We start from the raw sequence: 22,861 nt of genomic DNA on the forward strand, positions 1-22,861 counted from the left end.
GGTGGCAGAAATTCTTCTTTGACAGGGCTCAAACAGGCGCATATACTTCACAATAAAAGAAAAACAGAATAAAAAACATATAGTTGAAACACATAATAAAAGACAAGCATCCATATACATAAACAGCAACAGGCTCCAGTGCTTATTTTAAACTGTTCAGGGTGGTTATGGCAGAGGGAATGAAAGATTTCTTGTAAATGTTCTAAGGGGCCAGCGGTACTCTATACCGTCTGCCTGATGGCAGCAGCATGAAGGAGTGGTGGAGTGGGTGTGAGGGGTCCTCAGTGATCAGGGTGGCTTTCCTCATCACTGAGCGGCTATACAGTTCAGATAGGTTGGTTTGGAGTGAACTGGTTATGATGCCGGTTTTTTAATGCAGTGCTGCCTGAGGAGTCTAAGGTCACGGGCACTCAATGTTTATTCCCAATCATGACACTCACCTGTTTCCAATGAACCTGTTCACCTGTGGAATGTTCCAAACAGGTGTTTTTTGAGCGTTCCTCAACTCTCCCAGTCTCTTGTTGCCCCTGTCCCAGCTTTCTTGGAATGTGTTGCAGGCATCAAATTCAAAATGAGCGAATATTTGTAAAAAACAACAAAGTTTATGAGTTTGAACATTAAATATCTTGTCTTTGTATCATAGTCAATTGCATATAGGTTGAAAAGGAGTTGCAAATCATTGTATTGTGTTTTTATTTACATTTTACACAACGACGAATTGGGGTTGTACAAGCCTGAGACAGCACTATAATTTTTTATTATTTTTTTTATATCACCTTTATTTTACCAGGAATAGTCCCATTGAGATACAAAGTCTCTTTTTCAAGGGAGTCCTGGCCAAGACAGCAGCATAAAAATTTTCACAAATAGAACAGGACAAAACATACAGTGACAAGTAACTATTACATTGATTTATAAATGAGCAGTGTTAAGCTCTAAAACATGAGCACAAGCTGATCAGATCATCCTTCATCCAAGTTTTAAAATCCTCCAATCAAATTAAACAATCCAGATTCAGGTGACTCTGAAGCTCAAACCAAGAAGAGGGAACAAAGACATTAAAAGCACTTTTACCAAAGACAGAGCGAGTCTGAGGAATGACAGAAAGAATTTGTCCATGGGACCGAAGATGACAGCCACTGACAACTTTAGGAGTCAATAAAGAGCATAAACAAGACGGCAGCTCCTGGAGTATGGCCTTATAAAGAAAGACATATCAAAGCTCCATTCTTCTGTTCAGTCCCTCCAGGAAGTTGCGACTTCGCGATCGCAACTATCAACGCAAATTCAACCAATCAGCGCGATTTTTTCGCGGCCTTGCAATTTTATACAATCACCGCAACTTTGACCAATTACCTTAACCTCAGCTCCTGTACGTCATCGGTTTCATCATCAATTTCACTTCCTTGGAACATAAACAGTCCTCACTTGATCGGCACTTTCAACAGAAAAACACGCACAGAGAACGGGTGAAGAGAGGGGACAGCAGGCAGGACAAGTGACCATGACAATGTTGTTACATATAGATTAAGGGGCTCAGTGTTAGCTTGGTCTCTACCTGCAGCAAGTGTGCTTTATGAACCAGCTCTCCTCACCTCCATGCATCTGTCTCATCTTCAATGAGGATTTTTACCCCCGGTGTGCGTTAGTGACAAAGACACAACCGGGGGTCGTCTGTTTAATATTTGACGTTTTTGCCGCTATTACCGTAAAAAGCTCTACAGCTTGATTTAATCCAGTTTGGTGAAACATCAGACACCTTCAGTAAGTTTTGATCAACCCCTAGGCATCAAAGGTGCAGATTCATTTCTGTGCCTCTGTCGCTGTGAGGTGCATTTATATGGAGAGAATATTGTGTCTTTAATATGCAATCAAAAATAATGGATTTGAGAACAAAAAACAATTTTGCAAACAAAATTATGATTTGAAAAATATGAAATAATGCTATGAATAAAGGAAATATATTTGTGATTAAAAATGTATCTTTATAAATCCACTCTTTTTTTGTTACAAACAAAATTATTATTCTCACGAACCACAGATTCGTTTGCGTTTCCAGTTTTTGCGTTTGCGTTTCCAGTTTTTGCATTTGCGTTTCTACATAACTGTCATGGGCGGGACCTCCCCTGAGAGATGCAAGAAGCCTCCTGATTGGTCAGTCTCACTCAGAGAGACGGTGTGACAACTTCCGCCCCAACAAGTTGTTGCCGCGAAGTAGTGATGGTGAGATGAAGCCTCATGAGGCTTCAAACCACTTGAGCCAATTGGTTCGAGAAAGGGTTCATTACTCGAAGCTTCATGTGCACACGAAACCACCTACTGGCCAGGTTTATCATTACATGCAGCTGGATCTTAACCACATAATGTGTGATGCATTGAATTTTTGTTTCTGTTATGGGAATGAATTGCAAACAAATGTATGACCAAATAATTTCTGTACATAAATTATCATATATGTGTATGATAAAATATTTTTGAATGTATTCTGTGTGTGTACATTTTCCCAAAATGTTAGTATCATATGATATGGCAGGTTGTGTAATTCTATTTTTCTGTCACTTTAGGAAAATGGAATTGGCTGAAGCAGACAGAGGACTGTGAAAGTGATTGTGGAACTAGGAAGAGGGCACTGAATATGCTTGTGTTATTAGGAGTTAGGAGTTATTAAATCAAAATGTTGTCACACAGGGGAAATCCTCCTCTTTCTTTCTTTTTTAAGTTATATTTTTTGGGCTTTGACTCATTTTATTTATAGAGGAGAGGACAGTGTAGAAACTGGGAGAGAGTGGGGGGGAAAAAAGGCGTGCAACTTAACCATTAGGCCAAGACCGCACCAGAGTCGCAACAGGTCCGCACCTAACTCCCCTCTTTCTAGCTGGCTCCGTCTTACCTGTCCTCCTCTCACTCCTAAATCTTCAAACTCTCTCTCTCTCTCTCTCTCTCTCTCTCTCTCTCTCTCTCTCTCTCTCTCTCTCTCAACTCTCTCCAAACTATATAAACGCTGTCCAAACTCTAGTGTCCAAACTATCAAAACTCTATCCGAAGTCTGAACTGACTGCAACTCTCCATCAAACACCCACATTTTGAATGGAGCCTGAGGGGTTTATATTGCTGTCAAACCTCGCAGCTAAATCTGAACCACTTGCCGAAGCAGTCATGTGGTACAGCCGGACCAATCAGGAGGCTTCTTGCATCTCTCAGGGGAGGTCCCGCCCATGACAGTTATGTAGAAACGCAAATGCAAAAACTGGAAACGCAAACGCAAAAACTGGAAACGCAAACGAATCTGTGGTTCGTGAGAATAATAATTTTGTTTGTAACAAAAAAAGAGTGGATTTATAAAGATACATTTTTAATCACAAATATATTTCCTTTATTCATAGCATTATTTCATATTTTTCAAATCATAATTTTGTTTGCAAAATTGTTTTTTGTTCTCAAATCCATTATTTTTGATTGCATATTAAAGACACAATATTCTCTCCATACATTTAGGGACCGTCGTAAATGTGCAATACAGTCCTTTCATGGCATTTTTCTGTGAATGAAGACAATCAAAATACAGTCACAGTGGCCACATCAAGAATGGTTTCTAAAAAATCTGTAATTTAGCATTTTTACTTGCCCCTGAGATGTTATTGGAGGAAAAAAGCAAAAAAAAAAATCGCAACTTTCACCGCAATTTTTTCAAAAAGCTGTCGCAAATTCAGGCTTTTTGGGACGCAACAATCACAAAAAAATCCTGCGAAATCCTGGAGGGACTGTCTGTTGTATAAGGAAGACAAGCCTACCTTCTCATACAAGATACAGTGATGTGTGCGGAAACCTAAACCAGAAACAAACCGCAATGCAGCATGGTACACTTAATGAGTTCTGCTGTCCTCACTTCATTCTGCATTACTGTTTTTGCACAGCACACTAACATTCCCCCAGAACTCAGATCTGTAGACTAACTGCATCTTTCCAGCCTCTGCAGACAGTCGACTCCTCCTTCTGGTTTACAGAAAGCACAGATTATGATTATCCAGGGAGCATGGCATGAAACGTCTACATGGGACAGAAAAATATCAGACTGGCTTTTTCTGTGCACCAAAATAAGTCACGTTGGCCCTGAGCACGTGGACCACAGCCAGCCCTGCATGGTGCCACACAGCCGGGCCTTACCTCATCCTCTCACAGTGCTAATCTAGTCATCCACATAGGCACTTTCTACACTTTAATAAAGGCATGGTAGCAATTAGCTGGGAGTTTTTCTTTACAGGATGATTAGCCGGCTTCTCATTTCTAAGGGTTTCAGCGTTTAGAGACACAGCGTCCTTCAAACCTCAGCGCAACGGTCAGCCAGACGACCACAAAAACCAGAGTGAGCTAAGACGGAGGTGAAACGTGAAGGAGTGCACACACGTGTTACTGACCTTTGACCTCTGTGCTGTGATGCCTGTCAGTGAGAGCTTTTCTTTGAAGCAGTGTTTTGTTTTTGTGTCTCTTTAAATTTGTGGAGGATGAACATCTCGTGCCATGAGTTCTTTGTGTTCAATGCCGATGGATCTCAGGGACGGGATATTTAGGAGTCTCAGTCAGTCGTGAAGTAAACAAGGCAGAATGACTGCCAGTGTTCAGTGTCTCAGGAGCATTTCTCCACTGGATGTTTATACATTCCAGTCCGGCTCTGAGTAGGTCTGGGGTTTATGCAGAAGTGGTCACTTACAGAGGTCAGACCTGTGATCACATGCATCATTACATTCCATCTCAGACCAGATTCAACTCCATGAAATCTCAGGGTTTCTGTGTTGTGTTTCTGTCTGGGTCCAACATGCAGCCTCATGTAGACCATCTGAACAGTGGAGTCACGATTCACCATGTCCACTTAAGCAGCAGTAACATGCGTCTGAACAGCTGCCCGTAGAAAAGGGGATGATGTGGGCGATCTGCTGGTGTGGATAGTTCCCACACACATCACAGAATCGTCTGTTAGCACTGAGGAACAGGAGAGGTGGAGTTAGGGCTGAACACTGCTGTTGATGTTGTTATTGTTGCAACATCTGCAGTCGCAAGCCATCAACAACTCCCAGGAAAGTAACCTTGGGTTGTTGAACATGTGGTTTGGTCTGCTTCATGAATCTATTGTGAAGTACTGAGAGCATGAAACAAGCACGCTGAAATAAACTGCTATGGGTGTCATCATCATTTTCACACATTTTATAATCAATACTTGTTGTTCCAGAAAACATGAACTGATACTAAATCAGCTGTCAACATGTAGGCTGATTGATCTTATTGTTTTAATGTCAGACAAATAAAACCATGAAGCATAGAAACCAGATCGTTTATAAAGTTTCTCTTTAGGATCTTTAGGTGCATTTCGACCAAAAGATCCAGGGTCTTTTAGCCCCCAGAACTACTTCACCCTGAACTAAAAGGATCCTGTGCCCCCATTGTTGTCTGCATTTCGACTGAATGCCATTCATCACTGATGACACCATAGAAGCAGACGGACAGGCAGGTATCACTATGAGCAACACAACAGTTAGCCTGTTAGCATGAAGAGACTCAGCTGGTCTGTTTTAGATGGTGCTATATTTCATCACAGATGGATTCACTGAATCAACACGTGAGAGGAGATAAGCGCGAGTAGCAAAGACGTTTCAACACGGCTTTAAAATCCTTTTGAACTCAAAAAGCCGTGACAGAGATCGACCGGTGTTTTGGTTTAAACAGCGACCCTGTTAACTGGAGACTTTCAGCCAGATGCATCCCTCATAAACGTCTTTAAATATCTGATGAGGACATTTTGAAATCTTAATAAAAAACTATGTTCAGCATTGCAGGCCCCGCCCCCCCAAAGTCCCGGAACCTTTGAAAAGTACTACCCCCCTAGCAGGGGCTTTTTAGGGGGGAGATTATCTTCCACTGAACTAAATTGAGACCCTTGGTCAGCCGCTCAAAACGCACGTAGTTCAGGGGTAAAGTTCCTGCGGTTGAAAAACTCCTTTTATGTACACCTTGCGTCTCAGATTTTCACTGTTTTAGAATAAAACCATTGAACCTGAAATAACCTGTATGTGTTTGAATATAATCTAGGGTTAAAATGACTACTTACATGATATAAGAAACAATGTTATATGTAGTGATATTACATTCAGCAAGTGGGTAAAAGTTTCACACATTGAGCTTTTTTCAGAGTACTAATCCAGAACAAAAAAATGAGTGTAGACAGAATGAGATGAATCAGGCACTTCTCTCTTTGTTCGCCTGATTACAGACTTTAATATGGAAGTGGAATAATCGTTGTCCCGGTAGTTTTCCACTTAACTTACCATGACTGTTGTTTCAGGATAAACCTACACCACAGAGATTCAGTCTCTCTTCTTTCAGTTGTAGGGATGTAAGGATACACTCAACCCACGATTCAATTCGAATCCCGATTTTGGTTCATGTTACGATTCACTCACGATTCTCTAACTTTCAAGAAAACTGGATTGAACTCAAAATGTAAATAACTATTATTTTAATTCAGTCCTCAGATATGGACAGTTGGGATATATTTGTTCTCTTATATTTCTTTGTAAACAAAGTCATCCTTTTTCATTTTGAAGGTGTGTTGTAACTCAAATAAAACCACTGCACACTTTTTTTTTTCAGCACCTTGCACAAAAACTCAAAATCACCGTACAGAAATACCTTATTGTGGGGCGCTGGTGGCCTAGCGGTCTAGGCGCCCCACATATAGAGGCTACAGTCCTCGTCGCAGGGGTCGCCGGTTCGATTCCCGGCCGGTCGACCATTTCCTGCATGTCTTCCCCCACTCTCTACTCCCCACATTTCCTGTCTCTCTCCACCTGTCCTATATAATAAAGGCAAAAAGGCCAAAAATATAACTTTAAAAAAAAAAAAAAAAAAAGAAATACCTTATTGGAAAATTTCAGAACAATTATAGAGAAATGGAAAGTGAACGATTCCTAAATGAAAGTATGAAATATGAAAACAAATCAGGTCAATCTCTTTAAATAAACTAAAGAGCAGCTGATGCTCTTGGCTGTGAATTGACATGTTGTTCTTCAGGAATATCAGGGAAAGACAAAATGCTGCCGTACCTCAGACTGTAAACTCAAAGGTGCATCCTGACCTGCTCGGTCTTCACCTGCTGCCTCCATGTCTGTTACACTCCACTCAGTGAGTGATGAGAGAGCAGTGCAAGAGACTTCATGATGCTGAACAAGCGGAGTGAAATGCAGATATCGTCTTGTGATATATCCTTACATCCCTGTTCAGTCATATTTCACTGATGCATTAGCGGAGGTTCCTTGAAATGAGTCAATGTTCATATGAGTTGTCTAAAGAGTAAACAAGTGATTACTCTCTTACATAGCAGCCATGTGAACTTTACATGTAGATGATGAAATATTTTGAAAGGCTCGTTGTGATTGGGTGGATGAATCAGTTATGTATCAAGGACATTTAGTATGATTAGTGCATCAATATCAGATAAGTTTACACCACACTTGTACTTCAGAGACTATCTGAGGCACAAAGAGCAGTTTCATTATAATGTGTTATTTGTCATTTCCCCCTTTTTTTTTAAGTAGCTTTATTTATAATTTTTTCTTACTTTTGAACAGATAAACAGTAACGTATAAACACAAACATGTGCATCCCCAACATTCCCCAAACCATCCACACCCGGAAGGTTGTAAAACAGACAGGAAAATGACAAATAAAGGTAAAAAAAAAGTGTAATAATAACAATAGCAGAAAATAAATGAAACATTTGTAAATAACAATAAATAAATAGAATAAAATATATAACAATAAATAGATAAAAACAGGAGTGTAATGACACGAAGAGAAGGTGTGGTTGCATGGGTGAAAAGTAAGCTTCATGAAAAACCTAAGAACTGTAGCTGTCCTTCAAAAGAGCATAACTCAGATTCACTCTGTAGTACTCTTCAATTATAACGCCTTCATTTAACATGGAACATCTCTTAAAATAGTCAATGTGTTGCAACCATAGTCTGTATGATAAATGGACGTACTGTAGTCTCCGTGACGTCACCCATCTGTTTCTGAACTCAACCTAACTTCTGTGGAGCTAGTGTGAGGTAAAGAGGTGGGCCTTTAGCCTCCTCGCTAACAGCTACAGTGTGCCAAGCTGTCAATCAAGTCAGACATGCCCTTATTTGGGCAAAACTCATAATCTCAATATCTTCAAAGATACAGAGGTATAATAAACTCACCCCATACAGTGTGTGCTGATAGAGAAATGAGCTCTTCAGACCTAAACTGTTTTTTGAACCAGGCTGTAAACATGTTGATTTCTGCTGTAGAGGTTGTCTCTTTGAATAGGTGTGTATGTGGTTTCTGGTACTTCTGGAGCCAGACTCAAGTGGATCCTCGATGAACTGCAGTTCTTAACACTTCCACATTGGCTTCTTTTCATGCGGCTTTAGGTTGCCGCCTGGTTGCAACCTGTCTCAGGTCTTCATCAGGGCCATCGTTAGCTGTGGCTCAGCATGTTGAGTTCCACTAGTTGAGGAGGATCCTTCTCCTTCAGTGTGCAGGCCTGTCGGCTAAAACCAAGTGATACCAGGAATAAACAGGAGAGGATAAAAGGAAGAGTACAGTTTCCATATTGATCAAGCTCATTTTTGATCCATGACCCCCCCCCCCCCCCCCCTTCACAAGAAGAGATCTGGGTCTGTATGCACATCCAGCCATTGGTGATGAAAACAGGCCGTTTGTACTAATGGTGAAAAATGGTGCTAACGGCAGGATTACCTCACCTGTTAGGCTGTTTAAAGGATGGAGGACATCGTGCTTATGTGTTACAGTTTAAGACCAAATATGAGAAGACAACAGATATTTAGGGATCAAATTAATTCTTTGGAGAAGTATGACGATGTGAAATATACAGCAGATTTAGATTTAGGAGACACAACATCATTCTTAGGTAACCTACCAGCAACACCCTGAAGTGAATCCATACCAAACAACTCTGTTAACAAGTCCTCATCCTTCAATGGGGGGACAGGTGGTCCTCCACTTGGACCACGTTGGTGCCGGTGCTTGTTGCTCAAAGCCGCTTTCATGTTGCTGATTTTATTTTGTAGGTCTTCTACTGAGCGTGCTCAGAAACACCACACGCATTTACCCGGTTCAAAATCTTCAGCTAAACTTTCCCTTTCTCCTTGTTTGTTCTCTTTGAGGATTGACTTGCTGATAACAGATGTTTGTTTATTCTATATTCTTCTAATCAAATGTCCATTTCTTCTTCCTCTGAAACATTGTTTCTTCTTGATCTTCTCTCAGTCACAGCGGGACCGCTCACCATGTTTATTGTTGTTTACGTGTAGTAGGCATGCACAGTTTGAATTTGTTGGATAGGGGTTTTCCAGGAGGTTCCCTGGACATATGATGTTTTGCACCAGCCTCACTTTCATGGCGCAATTAGTGAATTGGCCAATTATTTGCAGTCGTGCATGCGGCTAACGCTACGGCCGAATGGGCCATTCTATAATGGTACGTTAAGACTAATGGTCCCGTTTGTGTAATGGCTGGACGTGCAGACGGGCCCAGCACAACAAACCTGAAGCATCCAAAGAGACCTTGTGAATGATACAAAGACACGGCAGGGCTCCTACTCTTCAGTGGTCAGGGTCTTTAAACAGACATGACACTCTCTTTCAACTCTAAAACAGCTGCAAGCTAACGCATCCTTCAGGATCTCATTGAAGAAGATCTTTGGACCAGATACTGAATGCCTTTGGGACATATTACATGATGCCTTGCTCTCTCTCCCTCTCTCTCTCTCTTGTTCTGACAAATCTTCTCTCTTCATGCTGGAACAGGTATCACTCCACTCTGGGGAGCAGAAGACGTTCTTTTCTCTTTGTGTTTATCTTCTTCGTTTGCATACCTATGTATTTTATTTTCAACTGCAGTTTTTCTGTTTTTCCAACCTTCTCTCTCTTCCTGATGCTTCAGATCTCTCTCACCTGAGGCCCGACATAGTGTAATAGTGTAATAGTTAACCAGTCAGCAGAAAGGAGAGAGGAGCGATAGAGGAGGCCTGCAATGTTCGCAGTGTGGCCTTGGAGCAGATTTTGATTTCATTGATAAGAGAAAATTAAGCTGACTCTTGCTGGTGTCGCCTCACAATCGAAAAAGTTGTTCATACACATGTATGAGATGCCTGAATAATCCAAATTGAGGCCATTACTGAGTATCAGTATCTTCCCTTGACGCTAATTCCTAATTTGTTCTGTCTTAGTTGTTTCTTACTCAGCGCAAGGAAAATTGCACTGACTTACTTTTGTATTTGTGGCCTTTTTGGTTACTGAACTACCTAAAAAATTTGCCATTTACATTATATATGCATCGTGGATTCAATATGTTTGAAAGGAAAGAGCATTTGGAGTTGTCATTGTGCACTAAAAAGTATTTTCTATGTTGGACTTGTAGCTTGAAATATTTGTAGTATCACATAAAATCGAAGTTTTTCCAACCTTCTCTCTCTTCCTGATGCTTCAGATCTCTCTCACCTGAGGCCCGACATAGTGTAATAGTGTAATAGTTAACCAGTCAGCAGAAAGGAGAGAGGAGCGATAGAGGAGGCCTGCAATGTGCAAACACTACTAGATTAATGTGGTGCTGTTTCTTTCCATGTGGGAGGGGCATCCCCAGCTGGTGACAGACATAGTCAGTATAATAAATGGATGTAGTCTGTGTGACGTCACCCATCTGTTCCTGAGCTCTGTTTTGAAGCTGATCATCAGCAGCAGCAATATTGGTAATGCTGAACTCAACCTAACATCTGTTGAGCTAGCGTGAGGTAAAGAGGCGGGCCTTTAGCCTCCTCGCTAATGGGGTGTTCACCCCAAACGTGAATAAAATCATTTGCGCGAATGAATTACACGTAAAGTCAAAATAAAGACGTGAATAGACGCGAGTAGTGGTCTGGCGATGCGAATGGCGCTATCTGTACGCATATTGAAAATCCATGGCGCTGCGATAGATTCGCCCGGTGACGTGTTGTGTGATGTCTAGACCAGCGGAGATTCGTTCATCTGGAATATATGGGACAGTTTGTTTTTTTTATCTCTGTGCAGCTTCCCCAAACTCTGTGACTCTACCTGTTTTTATGGGATCAGTAATAAACAGGAGCTCACTGTGAGGACAGAGAGGGAGGAGGATCATCTGCTGAGTTGTGAAAAACTTTGTCTGTCACTTTGAATCCAGCTATCACTTGTAGTAGGAAGTTAGCTCCGCCCCTTTTAGCATAACCGGCTTTCCTTTTTTTTTCTTTTTTTTTTTTCTTTTTCTTTTTTTTTCTCTTTTTTTTTTTCTCTATTCCTCTTGTCTGCATATATATTTCTGGTTTGTGTCATGTTTGTCACAAACTGTCAAATATTCATGCAATTTATTCTTGCAGCTAAAGAAAAGAAAGAAAACCTTTTTCTTCTGTGCTTGTGACTGTGTGCATGCAACCATCACCATCCCTCTTAGAACTCTGGCCTATCTTTTATTGGCAGCTAATATCATGTTCTATAAAAGAGGGCGTGCACACCTAGGTGGGCCAAAAAAAAAAAAAACGGCTTTCCAATTCTATGTTAGCGAGCTCCACCTTGTTTGATGACATGGGGCTGGTGTGGCGTTGATATCCCCCCTCCCTCTCATGTACACACGATTTTGTGGCGTGAATAGAGCGAGTAAATACTAAACATTCTCGCATATATATTCGCATGAATAGCGCGATCGTTCACGTCTTGTGTGAACGCGACAGCAGCTGCAGCGTTCCCGCCTGTAAATCAAGTCAACCACGCCCTTATTTGGGCAAAACTCTTAATCTCAATAGCTTCAAAATAACTAGTTATAATAAATTCACCCCCCGTACAGTGTGAGCTGATAGAGAAATGAGCTACTCAGACCTGAACTGTTTTTGGAACCAGTCTGTAAACATGTTTATTTCTGCTGTAAAGATCGTCTTCTTTGAATGGGTGTGTATGTGGTTTCCGGTGTTTCTGCAGCCAGCCTCTAGTGGACGCTCCATGAACTGCACTTTTTAACGCTTCCGCATTGGCTTCATATTTTAAGAGCGGAGGTTGCCGCTCGGTGAACGACTGTGAGTGAGTGACATCATGTGGACCGGACATAGACCGGCTCTGTCACTGTCCTCAGCTGACACAGTAGTGAAGTAGAAGTTCATGGCTCTACCTGTTCTAATATTAGGTGTGAAGTTGAGGTTCGCTAACTTTGTTACGCTGCATATACACTGCGTGCACAATTATTAGGTAAGTTGCATTTTTGTGAATATTTTAAAAACTATATCAACAGTGGTTTTCAAATTTGTCAAGAAGTCAGATAGTGAATATATTTCTTCAACTGTGTGGTTAAAATGATGCTTTTCAAATTACATTGGCTGTATTTTTAAATAAATGCAGAACCTGCAGAAATGAGTGTGACAAATTATTATTGTACAAGTTGGTGATAAGAGCAAATAACGTGAAAATTAAAAACTAGGCACCATTTTAAACGTTCTGTTGATTGAAAATAATAATATTTACTAAAACTGTATTCAAACTTCAACAAAAACAACTGTTTTCTTTACATTTGTTACAAAATAAAACTGTTAATGTCTTTGAAACATTTCAAATCTAAAGTGTTTCTCTAATGTCCAATATAAGCTCCTTTTCTTTCAGTGAGGGTCAGAGGTCACTGTAAACTGATTTAGCGAGGTTTCTGATGACTTCTCTGATGACTCTGTGAGCTGTACCTTGTATGTCTTTCAAAAGATGCTCTTTGAGCTGTATTTCTTGCCATAACTGTAAATTATCTTCTTCTGTATTGACCACAAGTTCTCAGTCAGGTTGGGATCAGGTGAGCAGGCCAGTTCATGAGGCGATCCTCTTTTGTATTTTCCTGCATGGAGGAAAAGACATTCAGCTAAAGTGAAAAAGATGCTAGTGTTCATGCATGAGCACAATGCACCGTCACATGCCTCACGTTATTCCCAGGACAGGATGGCATCTCAGGGCTTTAAAGAGGATCGCCTCATGAACTGGCCTGGCTGCTCACCTGATCCCAACCCGACTGAGAACTTGTGGTCAATAATAAAGAAGATAATTTACAGTATTGGAAGAAATACAGCTCAAAAGAGCATCTTTGGAAAGACATACAAGGTACAGCTCACAGTCAGCAGAGAAGTCATCAGAAACTAAATCAGTTTACAGTGACCTCTGACCCTCACTGAAAGAAAAGGAGGTTATATTGGACATTAGAGAAACACTATATATTTGAAATGTTTTAAAGACTTTAACAGTTTCATTTTGTACACAAATGTAAAGAAAACTGTTGTTTTTGTTGAAGTTTGAATACAGTTGTAGTAAATATTATTATTTTCAATCAATAGAATGTTTAAAATGGTGCCTAGTTCTTAATTTTCACAAGTTATATGCTCTTATCACCAACTTGCATAATAATTTGTCACACTCATTTCTGCAGATTCTGCATTTATTTAAGAATACAGCCAACGTACTTTGAAAAGCATCATTTTAACCACACAGATGAAGAAATATATTCACTATCTGACTTCTTGACAAATTTGAAAACCACTGTTGACATAGTTTTTAAAATATTCACAAAAATGCAACTTACCTAATAATTGTGCACGCAGTGTAGATGTAGGATGATACATTTCGGTCTGACCCGATCCCCCGCGGTCCTGCAGGGCCGCTGCCTTCTGTGTGTGTGTGACTGTGAATGAGAGCACAGTAAACAGCCGCTCAAACAACTCCCTTTAGTTCACATTCTTGAGGATTCAGCCTGAAGTGGTGTTCTGGCCGACACCCCTGTGTGAACCGAGGGAGGATTTCCTGAACTAGTGTCCAAACAGAGTCCACTCTGGTTATCTCCAATACGAGTTCAGATAAGCAGAGGGGTCAATGGAAGCCCCTGACTCCGGCAGGAAAGACGAGGGGAGGTGAAAGTAGACTGTAGAGTGGGTCTGTAGGGAGAGGTATGGGGTCCAGCCTAACCCGATGGGGTTCAGATCAGGCCCAAACAGGCCTCTTGTTGGCTTTGTCTCCTCTGTCCTCTTAGGGAGCACTCACACAAGGCCCAGCTTTCCCGTACTGTCCCCCCTCCCCTGTCCCCCGCTGGCCTGCCCTCACATTGCTCCATGATCCATGCTCCCTCATGTACTGAGGTCATCACTGTCAACTATGACGCAGGCACGGCTTTGATCCATGATCCAACAAATGAGAGGGGGGAGCCCTCACTGATGTTTACTGCAGAATTTTCTGTGTACTGGGTTTTGGAGGCCATTAGAGGTCAGGTGGCGTGGCAGGTAACAGCGGTGTTGTCACTACCTGAAGTTTGCGTGTAAGGAGCCTGGGTCCAGTGAATCTGGCAGTGCCCAACAGGTTGCGCTATAAAGAGGCTCTGCTTGTGGATCTGATGGTCAGTGGGAGCTGGCATGTAGAGGGCGGGCTTGGATACCAGAGCTAAGTACCCACCCAGATGAGATTAGTGCCTCTCTAAATTAGCTTAGTCACGTGGCAGACTCGGACCGGTCTTCTGAAACTGTAGCCTAGCTTGCGTGCTGTTTCTCCCTGAAGTGTCTCATTAAAGGGCCGAGCTTAGCGGCGTCCACTGTGGCTAGAACAATCACTAGTGACATGTAACTCATACAACCCCACTTCAAAAGAACCTGAAAACTCCCCTTCAGTCCATTTGAGTTCTCCTGTGTTCAGAGACTCATACTGTGCAGCTCAAAGGAAACTGACCTCTTGGTTGAATTTTTAGGAGAAGAAGAGTTCAGTGCATACAAGGGTTTAAAAGAAGAGGCTGATCCTGTTCACAGTGAAGACTCTTTTCTTTTCACAAACTAATGATATATATTTGCTTTATTTTTCACTGCTGATTCATTGAAAACTGGATTTTATGAACAAGTTGGTGCATTTCGACAAAGAGTTCCGGGGTCTTTTAGCCCCCAGAGGTACTTTACCCTGAATTAAAAGGTTCCTGTGCCCCCATTGTGGTTCGACTGCGGGCTGAATTCCCGGGTAAATTGTGCAAATCAGGCCAGTGATGTATGGAGAAAATAAAAGTAAACGCACTACACCACCAGACCAGTAGAGGGCAGTAAAACAAAGAGGAATGCCATTCATCACAGATGACACCATAGAAGCAGACGGACAGGCAGGTATCATTATGAGCAACACAACAGTTAGCCTGTTAGCATGAAGAGACTCAGCTGGTCTGTTTTAGATGGTGCTATATTTCATCACAGATGGATTCACTGAATCAACACGTGAGAGGAGATAAGCGCGAGTAGCAAAGACGTTTCAACACAGCTTTAAAATCTTTTTGAACTCAAAAAGCCGTGGCAGAGATCGGCCGGTGTTTTGGTTTAAACAGCGACCCTGTTAACTGGAGACTTTCAGCCGGATGCATCCCTCATAAACGTCTTTAGACCATCATTAAATATCTGATGAGGATATTTTGAAATCTTAATAAAAACTAAACTAGTTTGCATTCCCAGGAACTCCCTCTGTGTTTCAACAGCTGTGTAAACTCCAAAAACACTGACACGTTCAGCTGAAGGTCTCCAGTTTACAGGGTCACTTTTAAAACCGTAACACCGGGAGAGACGCATTCACGGTGTGCTGAGAGAAGACTACTGTTACAAGCTGCTAAATCAAGAGAATCACAGCTTCTTCTTTTGAAAAGTACACACACATACAAAAAAGATAGAACAAATAAAAACTAATGAAAGAAAGAGAAATCAAGTGAATCACAGATGTGTGTGATGTTATTGTGGACGGCGGGCTGATTAAAAACCCTGAGGTTAATCTACCAATCAGACACGTTCCCAGCAAGCGTGCAGCCCAGACAGATCCTTGTCAGATTCCTTAGTTTCAGAATGAAGGAGGACGTAATCAGACTGACGTGGCAAAGGAAGCCTGATGAAAAGATAGTCTGACCCAGGTCTAACCTGCCTGTAGGGAACAGACTGGATTAAACCTCTAAACTGAATAATAAGAAGGTGGAGGTTTTATTAGTGGCATTTTTCATGACGGGTGTCACAGCAGAGAGCCCTCTAACAGCTGAGAAACAGAGGTTATCCCTCATAGCCGAGGATGGTTAGTGACATGATCTCACTGTTTGTAGTTTTAAGAGCAGAGAGAATGTTCTGTGTTCAGACTGATCCTGAAGTTCTGTTAGTTTGGCATGGTTTGTTTTGAAGGGATCACTTCCTGTTGATCTGGTGGGGAAGAGGAATCACTTTACATCAGCTGGAGCTGAATACAGGGGGAATCATTGAAAATAATCTCTTCTAACATCAAGAGAAGTTCAGAGACGTCAGAGCAGTAAGATCATGTTGAAACTGAAGAAGGAGAAAGTTCAGATATCTTGATTCCCAGAAATGCACACAAGTGAGGCTCTACATTTAAAGGCTGGGGTTAAAACATGCACACGAGTCAAGCTCGAGTTTCCTGCCTGAACTAGCTTACAGGCGTCTACACTCCACCCGCCAGTCTCGGTGAATCATTGCTGACTTGCAACAGATGGAGGCCCCCTCGCCTCTTCTGAACCATACATCCCATTAATGACTTTCCCATCTGCACGTCTTTTCCTCTTAGACAAGCAAAGACTCAGGAGAGGCCCCCTGCTCTGCACGGGCGCACAGAAACCATACACGTGTGCTTCTTGTGTGGAGAAAAGAGAGTTTGCAGATGACTTTCTGAAAGCTGGATTACACCTCAACATGGAACATTTACACACGTGTTGATCAGTGTACACTTAAAGAGCAGAAGCCAATCCAAATCCTGCTTCTTCAGCAAACATGCAAGGACCAAGTGGTGAACCTTTGGTGTTGACGCTAATGCAGAAGTGCTCAAAACTACAGTTCCCTCTGTTGTGTGAATGTGAATGAATGAGATTAACACTGGTGGTCCCTTACTATAGCAGCCTCTACATTAGTGAGTGAATGTGGTGTGAATGGGTGATTGTGAGAAGTAGAGTAAAAGAGCTTTGATTGCTCAGGAAGAAAAGAGATATAGAAGTCCATTTACCATTTACTTCATTGCATGAATAGAGCACGTGGTAACAGTCAGCATCTATGCTGAGGTGGGCGATGTACTGGTCACAACAAGGTGGTAAGCCAAAGGCTGCTGCTTGAGGTAAAGAATGAGCTGAGGTCAGAAAGCTGAGGGGGACTAAAGATATGATGGATTAAAACAAAGACTGATGTCCTGAGTGTAAGAGGAGTTCAGGCCTTTTATATTTGACCTGTCCTAACATGCAGTGGATGAAAAAACAGGACAAGCAAAACATCTGTCTTCTCAGCCTGCATGGTCCAGAGTTGTGAAGGTTATTAGGAGTTCTTAAGGAGTTTTTCAAACAGAGCGACCTTTGACCGGTGGACCCCGGGTCTAAATTTAGTTCAGGGGTAGATAATCTCCCCCCTGAAAAGCCCCTGCTAGGGGGAAAGTACTTTTCAAAGGTCCCGGGACTTTCGGGGGGCGGGGCCTGCAATGCTGAACGTGTCTGATTGGTAGATTAACCGCAGTGTTTTTATTCCTCCCTCCGTCCACAATGACATCACACACATCTGTGATTCTCTTGATTTCTCTTTCTTTCATTAGTTTTTATTTGTTCTATCTTTTTTGTATGTGTGTGTACTTTTCAAAAGAAGAAGCTGTGATTCTCTTGATTCAGCAGCTTGTAACAGTAGTCTTCTCTCAGCCCACCGTGAATGCGTCTCTCCTCCCGGTGTTCCGGTTTTAAAAGTGACCCTGTAAACTGGAGACCTTCCGCTGAACGTATCAGTGTTTGTGGAGTTTACACAGCTGTTGAAACACAGAGGGAGTTCCCGGGAATGCAAACTAGTTTAGTTTTTATTAAGATTTCAAAATATCCTCATCAGATATTTAATGATGGTCTAAAGACGTTTATGAGGGATGTATCCGGCTGAAAGTCTCCAGTTAACAGGGTCGCTGTTTAAACCAAAACACCGGCCGATCTCTGCGATCACGGCTTTTTGAGTTCAAAAGGATTTTAAAGGCATGTTGAAACGTCTTTGCCAAATGGTACTCTGAAGAGCCGTTTGGGAGCAAAAGGGCCACATGATCAGAATCACTGAAAGAGCTATAGTATTCAAGTCACTAGCTGCATTAACACTGAGGCTGTTTACCAGAGAAAGAAGAGGGATCCAAACCCTTACATATTTACATTGTATGAAAAGTGCTTTACCAATAAAGTCTGATTGATTGATTGATTGATTGATTGATTGATTGATTGATTGATTGATTGATTGATTGATTGATTGATTGATTGATAAACAGAAATAGGTTTCCTTTTGTGACCTGTGTAATGACGACAGGCTTTCAGTTCCTCAGCTCTCATCTCTCTTCCTCTTCTCCACAGAATCTTGATATTCAAGTTGAAGACGTGCGGATACGAGCCATCCTGTCATCGTATCGTAAGCGAATCCCTGTCACGGAGGGTTATGTGGAGGTCAAGGACGGTGGTAAATGGAAGCAGATCTGTGACACTGAGTGGACGCAGCTCAGTAGTAGAGTCATCTGCGGCATGTTTGGCTTCCCTGGAGAAAGAAAGTACAACGCTAGAGTCTACAAGTGAGTAACCCACATACTGTATGTGTGGCCCTGAGTGACTTAGAGAGCTAAGGTCTGCTCCACATGTGGCAGCTTTTACAGACTACCTTTCTTTGAAGGAAAAATACATTGTTCACTTTCTTCTCTATTCTGAAATCTTCGTTTCTGTCCCAGACGTGGATGTCAGAGGTCTAGTCCACTGTCATGGTCCCTGTCTGACTATGTAGTGGATTACTTTCAGACCTCATAGTGTAAAACCCGTTTCCTTATTGAATTGAGACGATCTCCCATACCCCAAGGGGTCTGCTGATGTTGTGGATAATTAGCTTTTCAGACGGGTAAATGCTAAATGAACTTCAATATCTCTTTTCTTTCTCAGCACTCAAAGCTCTTTTACTCTACTTGTCACATTCACCCATTCACACTACATTCCCTCTCTGATGGTAGAGTCATCTTCTTGCTGTCATCAGCTTTTTAAAAACATCCTGTCTCACGTTAAAGTTAAATTCAGTGTCCTCTGGTGAATGTCCACAGTTCTGAGTTATTCTGTCTAAATCACCAATCACAGTCCAAAAGCCCCTGAAGTATCTGCAACAGGCAGGTTTCTATTCATTTCTACTTGTTTTTATTATGATGCAACAATAAGTGAATCTGTGGTTTATTTCTGTGACTGAGAATTTAAGTTAAACTGAGCTGTTTCACTGTTTTGATGACTGGACTTAGTAATTGGATAAGATGAGGACATCTTTTAGTGCAATTGTTTACTTTAGTTCTTCCTGCAAACAACAACAACAAAAAAAAGTATGCAGCACTATCCTCAAGGCCAGTACCAGTATCAGACTGGGACAAGGTCCAGGCAGATACTCAATATTTTTTGAAAATTGGATTTGTGCCCAAAAAAGCCGATCAGAACATCCCTACAGTACGTAAGTATAGTCAGCATAACTTTTCCTCATTTTAACCACAGCCTGCTGTAGCATCATGGCACTGTATATGACTAAAGCTATTAAGATGATGCTTAAGTTCAGACATTTAATATTTGTATTGATTATAAGCTTCTGTTCATTAGGTTGTCTTGTTCAGAACAGACTTGTTTTACAATAATACAGGTTCACTTCACAGCAAAGGATACAACACAACCCTTCCAGTGGTCATACGGTGTAATGAAAATGTTGAAAGTGCTCAAAGGTCTGATTACACTCAGTGTTCATCTGTCGTTATTCATCAACCATCGCCCAAAGGCAGATATGAAGCAAAGAGGAGTACATGTTCATTTGTTGGAACACGTAAGCTCTTAAAGCCTCTGGGAGCCCGAATCAACAGAGACGTTCTACCTATGATATTTATAGTCACATGTACATCCTATTATGTAAGAGATAATGGATGGTTAGCAGGTTGTTATGGGACAAAGAATCCCAACTGAGGAGCTTTGAGTGCTGAGAAAGAGAAGAGATATTGATGTACATTTAGCATTTACCTGTCTTAAAGCTAATTATCCACAACATCAGCAGACCCCTTGGCTCAGCCCTGTATGTATGAGAGATCGTCTCAATTCAATAAGGCAACAGGATTTACACTATGAGGTCTGAAAGTAACCCACTGCATAATCAGACTGGAACCATGACTGTAGACTAGACCTCTGACATCCACTTATTACCAGGCTACTACCTTAAAATAAAAACACGTTGGTAAAAACATTGATTAAAGATGATTTTATTGATTTAAATGATTTACAGTTTTTAAAAATTGTCCCAGTGTTAGCGTTCCATGGTGATGGATTCTTCTGTCACTGGGACCATTTCAAAGGAATAATTTTCAGATTCTGGAGTTTTGATGTCTTTAGATTCAGAGTCAGACGGCTCAAACATGCAGGCTGTGAACTCTCTCTTGACCTGTCAATCAAAGAGTTAGGCCACGCCCACACCGTCCTGAGAAATGCTCTGATCTGTAAAAGAAGCTGTTTTTGAACACAGTTTTTTCAGAGTGATGGATGTTTATTTTCACTTAGATTTTTGTTGAAGCTTGATTACACTTTATATTTTGAAATTCTATGTGATGGTGTAAGAGTCAGAAACTGCTGAGGGCTCTCAATCTTACTCAAACATGGAAACTTGCAGCCAAATGACCTCAGGTTATTCATGGCTCAACCCAACCTTGGATTTACTGTCAGAAACTGCGCAGGAGGTTTCCTCTGCGAAGGAACCACAGCACTGCATGATGGTTTTTATAACTTTCCATACACGTGTCAGTCTGCTCCAGCTTCAGCCCGCTGAAACCTGCATTTACACAGGCTGTCATTCTGTAACCTACAGCACTTTTATAATCCTTAGTCTGCTCCTGAGCTGGTCCTTCTTTTGGCTCAGCTTAATCTGGAGTCACTTCAAGAATATAAGTTTGTTGAATATGTGTTCATGCAAAGTAATAGTGATGGATTCAGGGTTCTCTGTTCTGAGTTTTTCTAAGATGTAGATTTTCATTTTCATGCAACATAATTCTTGTAATGTCACGCATTGACTACTGCAACTCTCTACTGGCAGGCCTCCCTGCATTCACAGTTAAACCTCTGCAAATGATCCAGAACGCAGCAGCACGTCTGGTCTTCAACCAGCCTAAGACAGCTCATGTCACTCCCCTGCTCATTTCGCTACACTGGCTTCCAGTTGCAGCTCGCATCAGATACAAAACTCTAATCATGACTTACAAAGCAGTAACCAAAACCGCTCCAGTTTACCTGGAACCCCTCATCCAGGTCTACTGCCCTTCTCGCCCGCTACGCTCAGCCTCTGAAAAGCGCCTAGTGCTTCCAGCACACAAGGCCTCAAAATCCAAATCACTAGCTGGACTCTTCTCTTCTGTTGCCCCTAAATGGTGGAATGAATTGGTCAACTCCTTTCGATCTGCAGAGTCCCTCTCTACTTTCAAAAGACAGCTAAAGACCCAGCTCTTTAGGAAGCACTATGCACTTAGCTAGACTGTTCTCTACTGTTGTCCCCAGTGGCAGATCATGTCTTCCAGCGACAGTTGACTCACACTGTCCTGCTCTACTCTGGGAATCTGTGTTCAGGTCTTGAGGGACCCAGCACTTGGTACTTTGGTCATTATTGTGGTAATGTTAATTGTTGATGATGATTGTTTGGTTGCTTCATTGTAGATGTTCCTTATTTTGAAAAAAAAAAAAAATAATAAAAAATCCTTACTTATTTTTGTTCATTGCCTTTACACTGCTTGGCAGTACCTGCACCCAAATGGACTTGAAGCACTTTGTTACTCTTACTGATCTTGTTTCCTCTTGTCTAGATCTTTGCTTGTGTTGTTCTTGTTCTCGTATGTACGTCGCTTTGGATAAAAGCGTCTGCTAAATGACATTGTAACATAATTCAACTTCTGCAACGTTTTAACCCTTTAAACCAGGGGTTCCCAAAGTTGAGGGCCAGGGCCCCCTGGTTTTAAGTTATCTAAAAATAGTACATTTTACCCGTCATAGGAAAGAATATTGACAAAAACAGTAGCTAAAATAAAACCTTGAAAATATAAAGTGTAATGAGTTTTCTGCCTTTCTTTGTTCCCAGATGACTCCTAAGTTTAGGGTTAGTGAACAGTGAATTATCAAAAGCATCAGTAGCAGCAGGTTCATTCATAACAGCACAGGAAACACAGACACATGCTCATATAGGTAGGGTCATTTTCTGCAGACCAGCTAAATCACTTTGAGGGACAGTGGGGGTCGCGAGTCTTTGGCACCTATATTTTGGGGGTCGCAGGCTGAAAAGTTCAGGAACCCCTGCTTTAAACTATTCAAAGTCTATGTGTTTTTATTCATCCCTCATTTAACCTTTGACACTGACATCTAAACTCTGTCCAGAAGTCTAAAGGTAGGAACAAAGGGAGCATATAGAACAACATGTTTAACCTGCCACACAGAGCCACAGAGTCTGCAGGTGAGCAACGTCTTACTGCTGAGTGTGGCTAACATTAGCAGAGCTAGCACCATCCTCCCAGCAGGCGAACGCTCAAATACCTGCATTTGTTGTTGATACGACTAAAACACAATTTTTAAATACAGAATACTTCCAGACCGGGTTGAGTTAGGAGACGCCGTCATCTGTGCTTGTTTATAACTGGGTACGCAAAGCATTGTAGAATTACCATGGCCAATATGAACTGGAGGTACATCTCGGGCTAGTGGGGGGTGGGGACAACATGAGTCCAGCATTTTTGGCCCACATTGTTAAAACTATTATTAT

At 41.6% G+C, this 22,861-nt stretch overlaps 1 protein-coding gene across 1 annotated transcript in view; it reads left to right on the forward strand.

Annotated features, from left to right (window-relative positions):
• Nucleotides 1-22,861, forward strand: part of loxl2b (lysyl oxidase-like 2b) — a 76,857-nt gene that overhangs the window by 15,680 nt on the left and 38,316 nt on the right. The window contains exon 4 of the mRNA XM_034692810.1: nt 18,427-18,638. Within this exon, the coding sequence (XP_034548701.1) occupies nt 18,427-18,638 (212 nt within the window). The remainder of the gene's footprint in view (nt 1-18,426; nt 18,639-22,861) is intronic.

This window comes from Notolabrus celidotus, chromosome 9 (assembly GCF_009762535.1).
Source record: "Notolabrus celidotus isolate fNotCel1 chromosome 9, fNotCel1.pri, whole genome shotgun sequence".
Taxonomy (NCBI): Eukaryota; Metazoa; Chordata; class Actinopteri; order Labriformes; family Labridae; genus Notolabrus; species Notolabrus celidotus.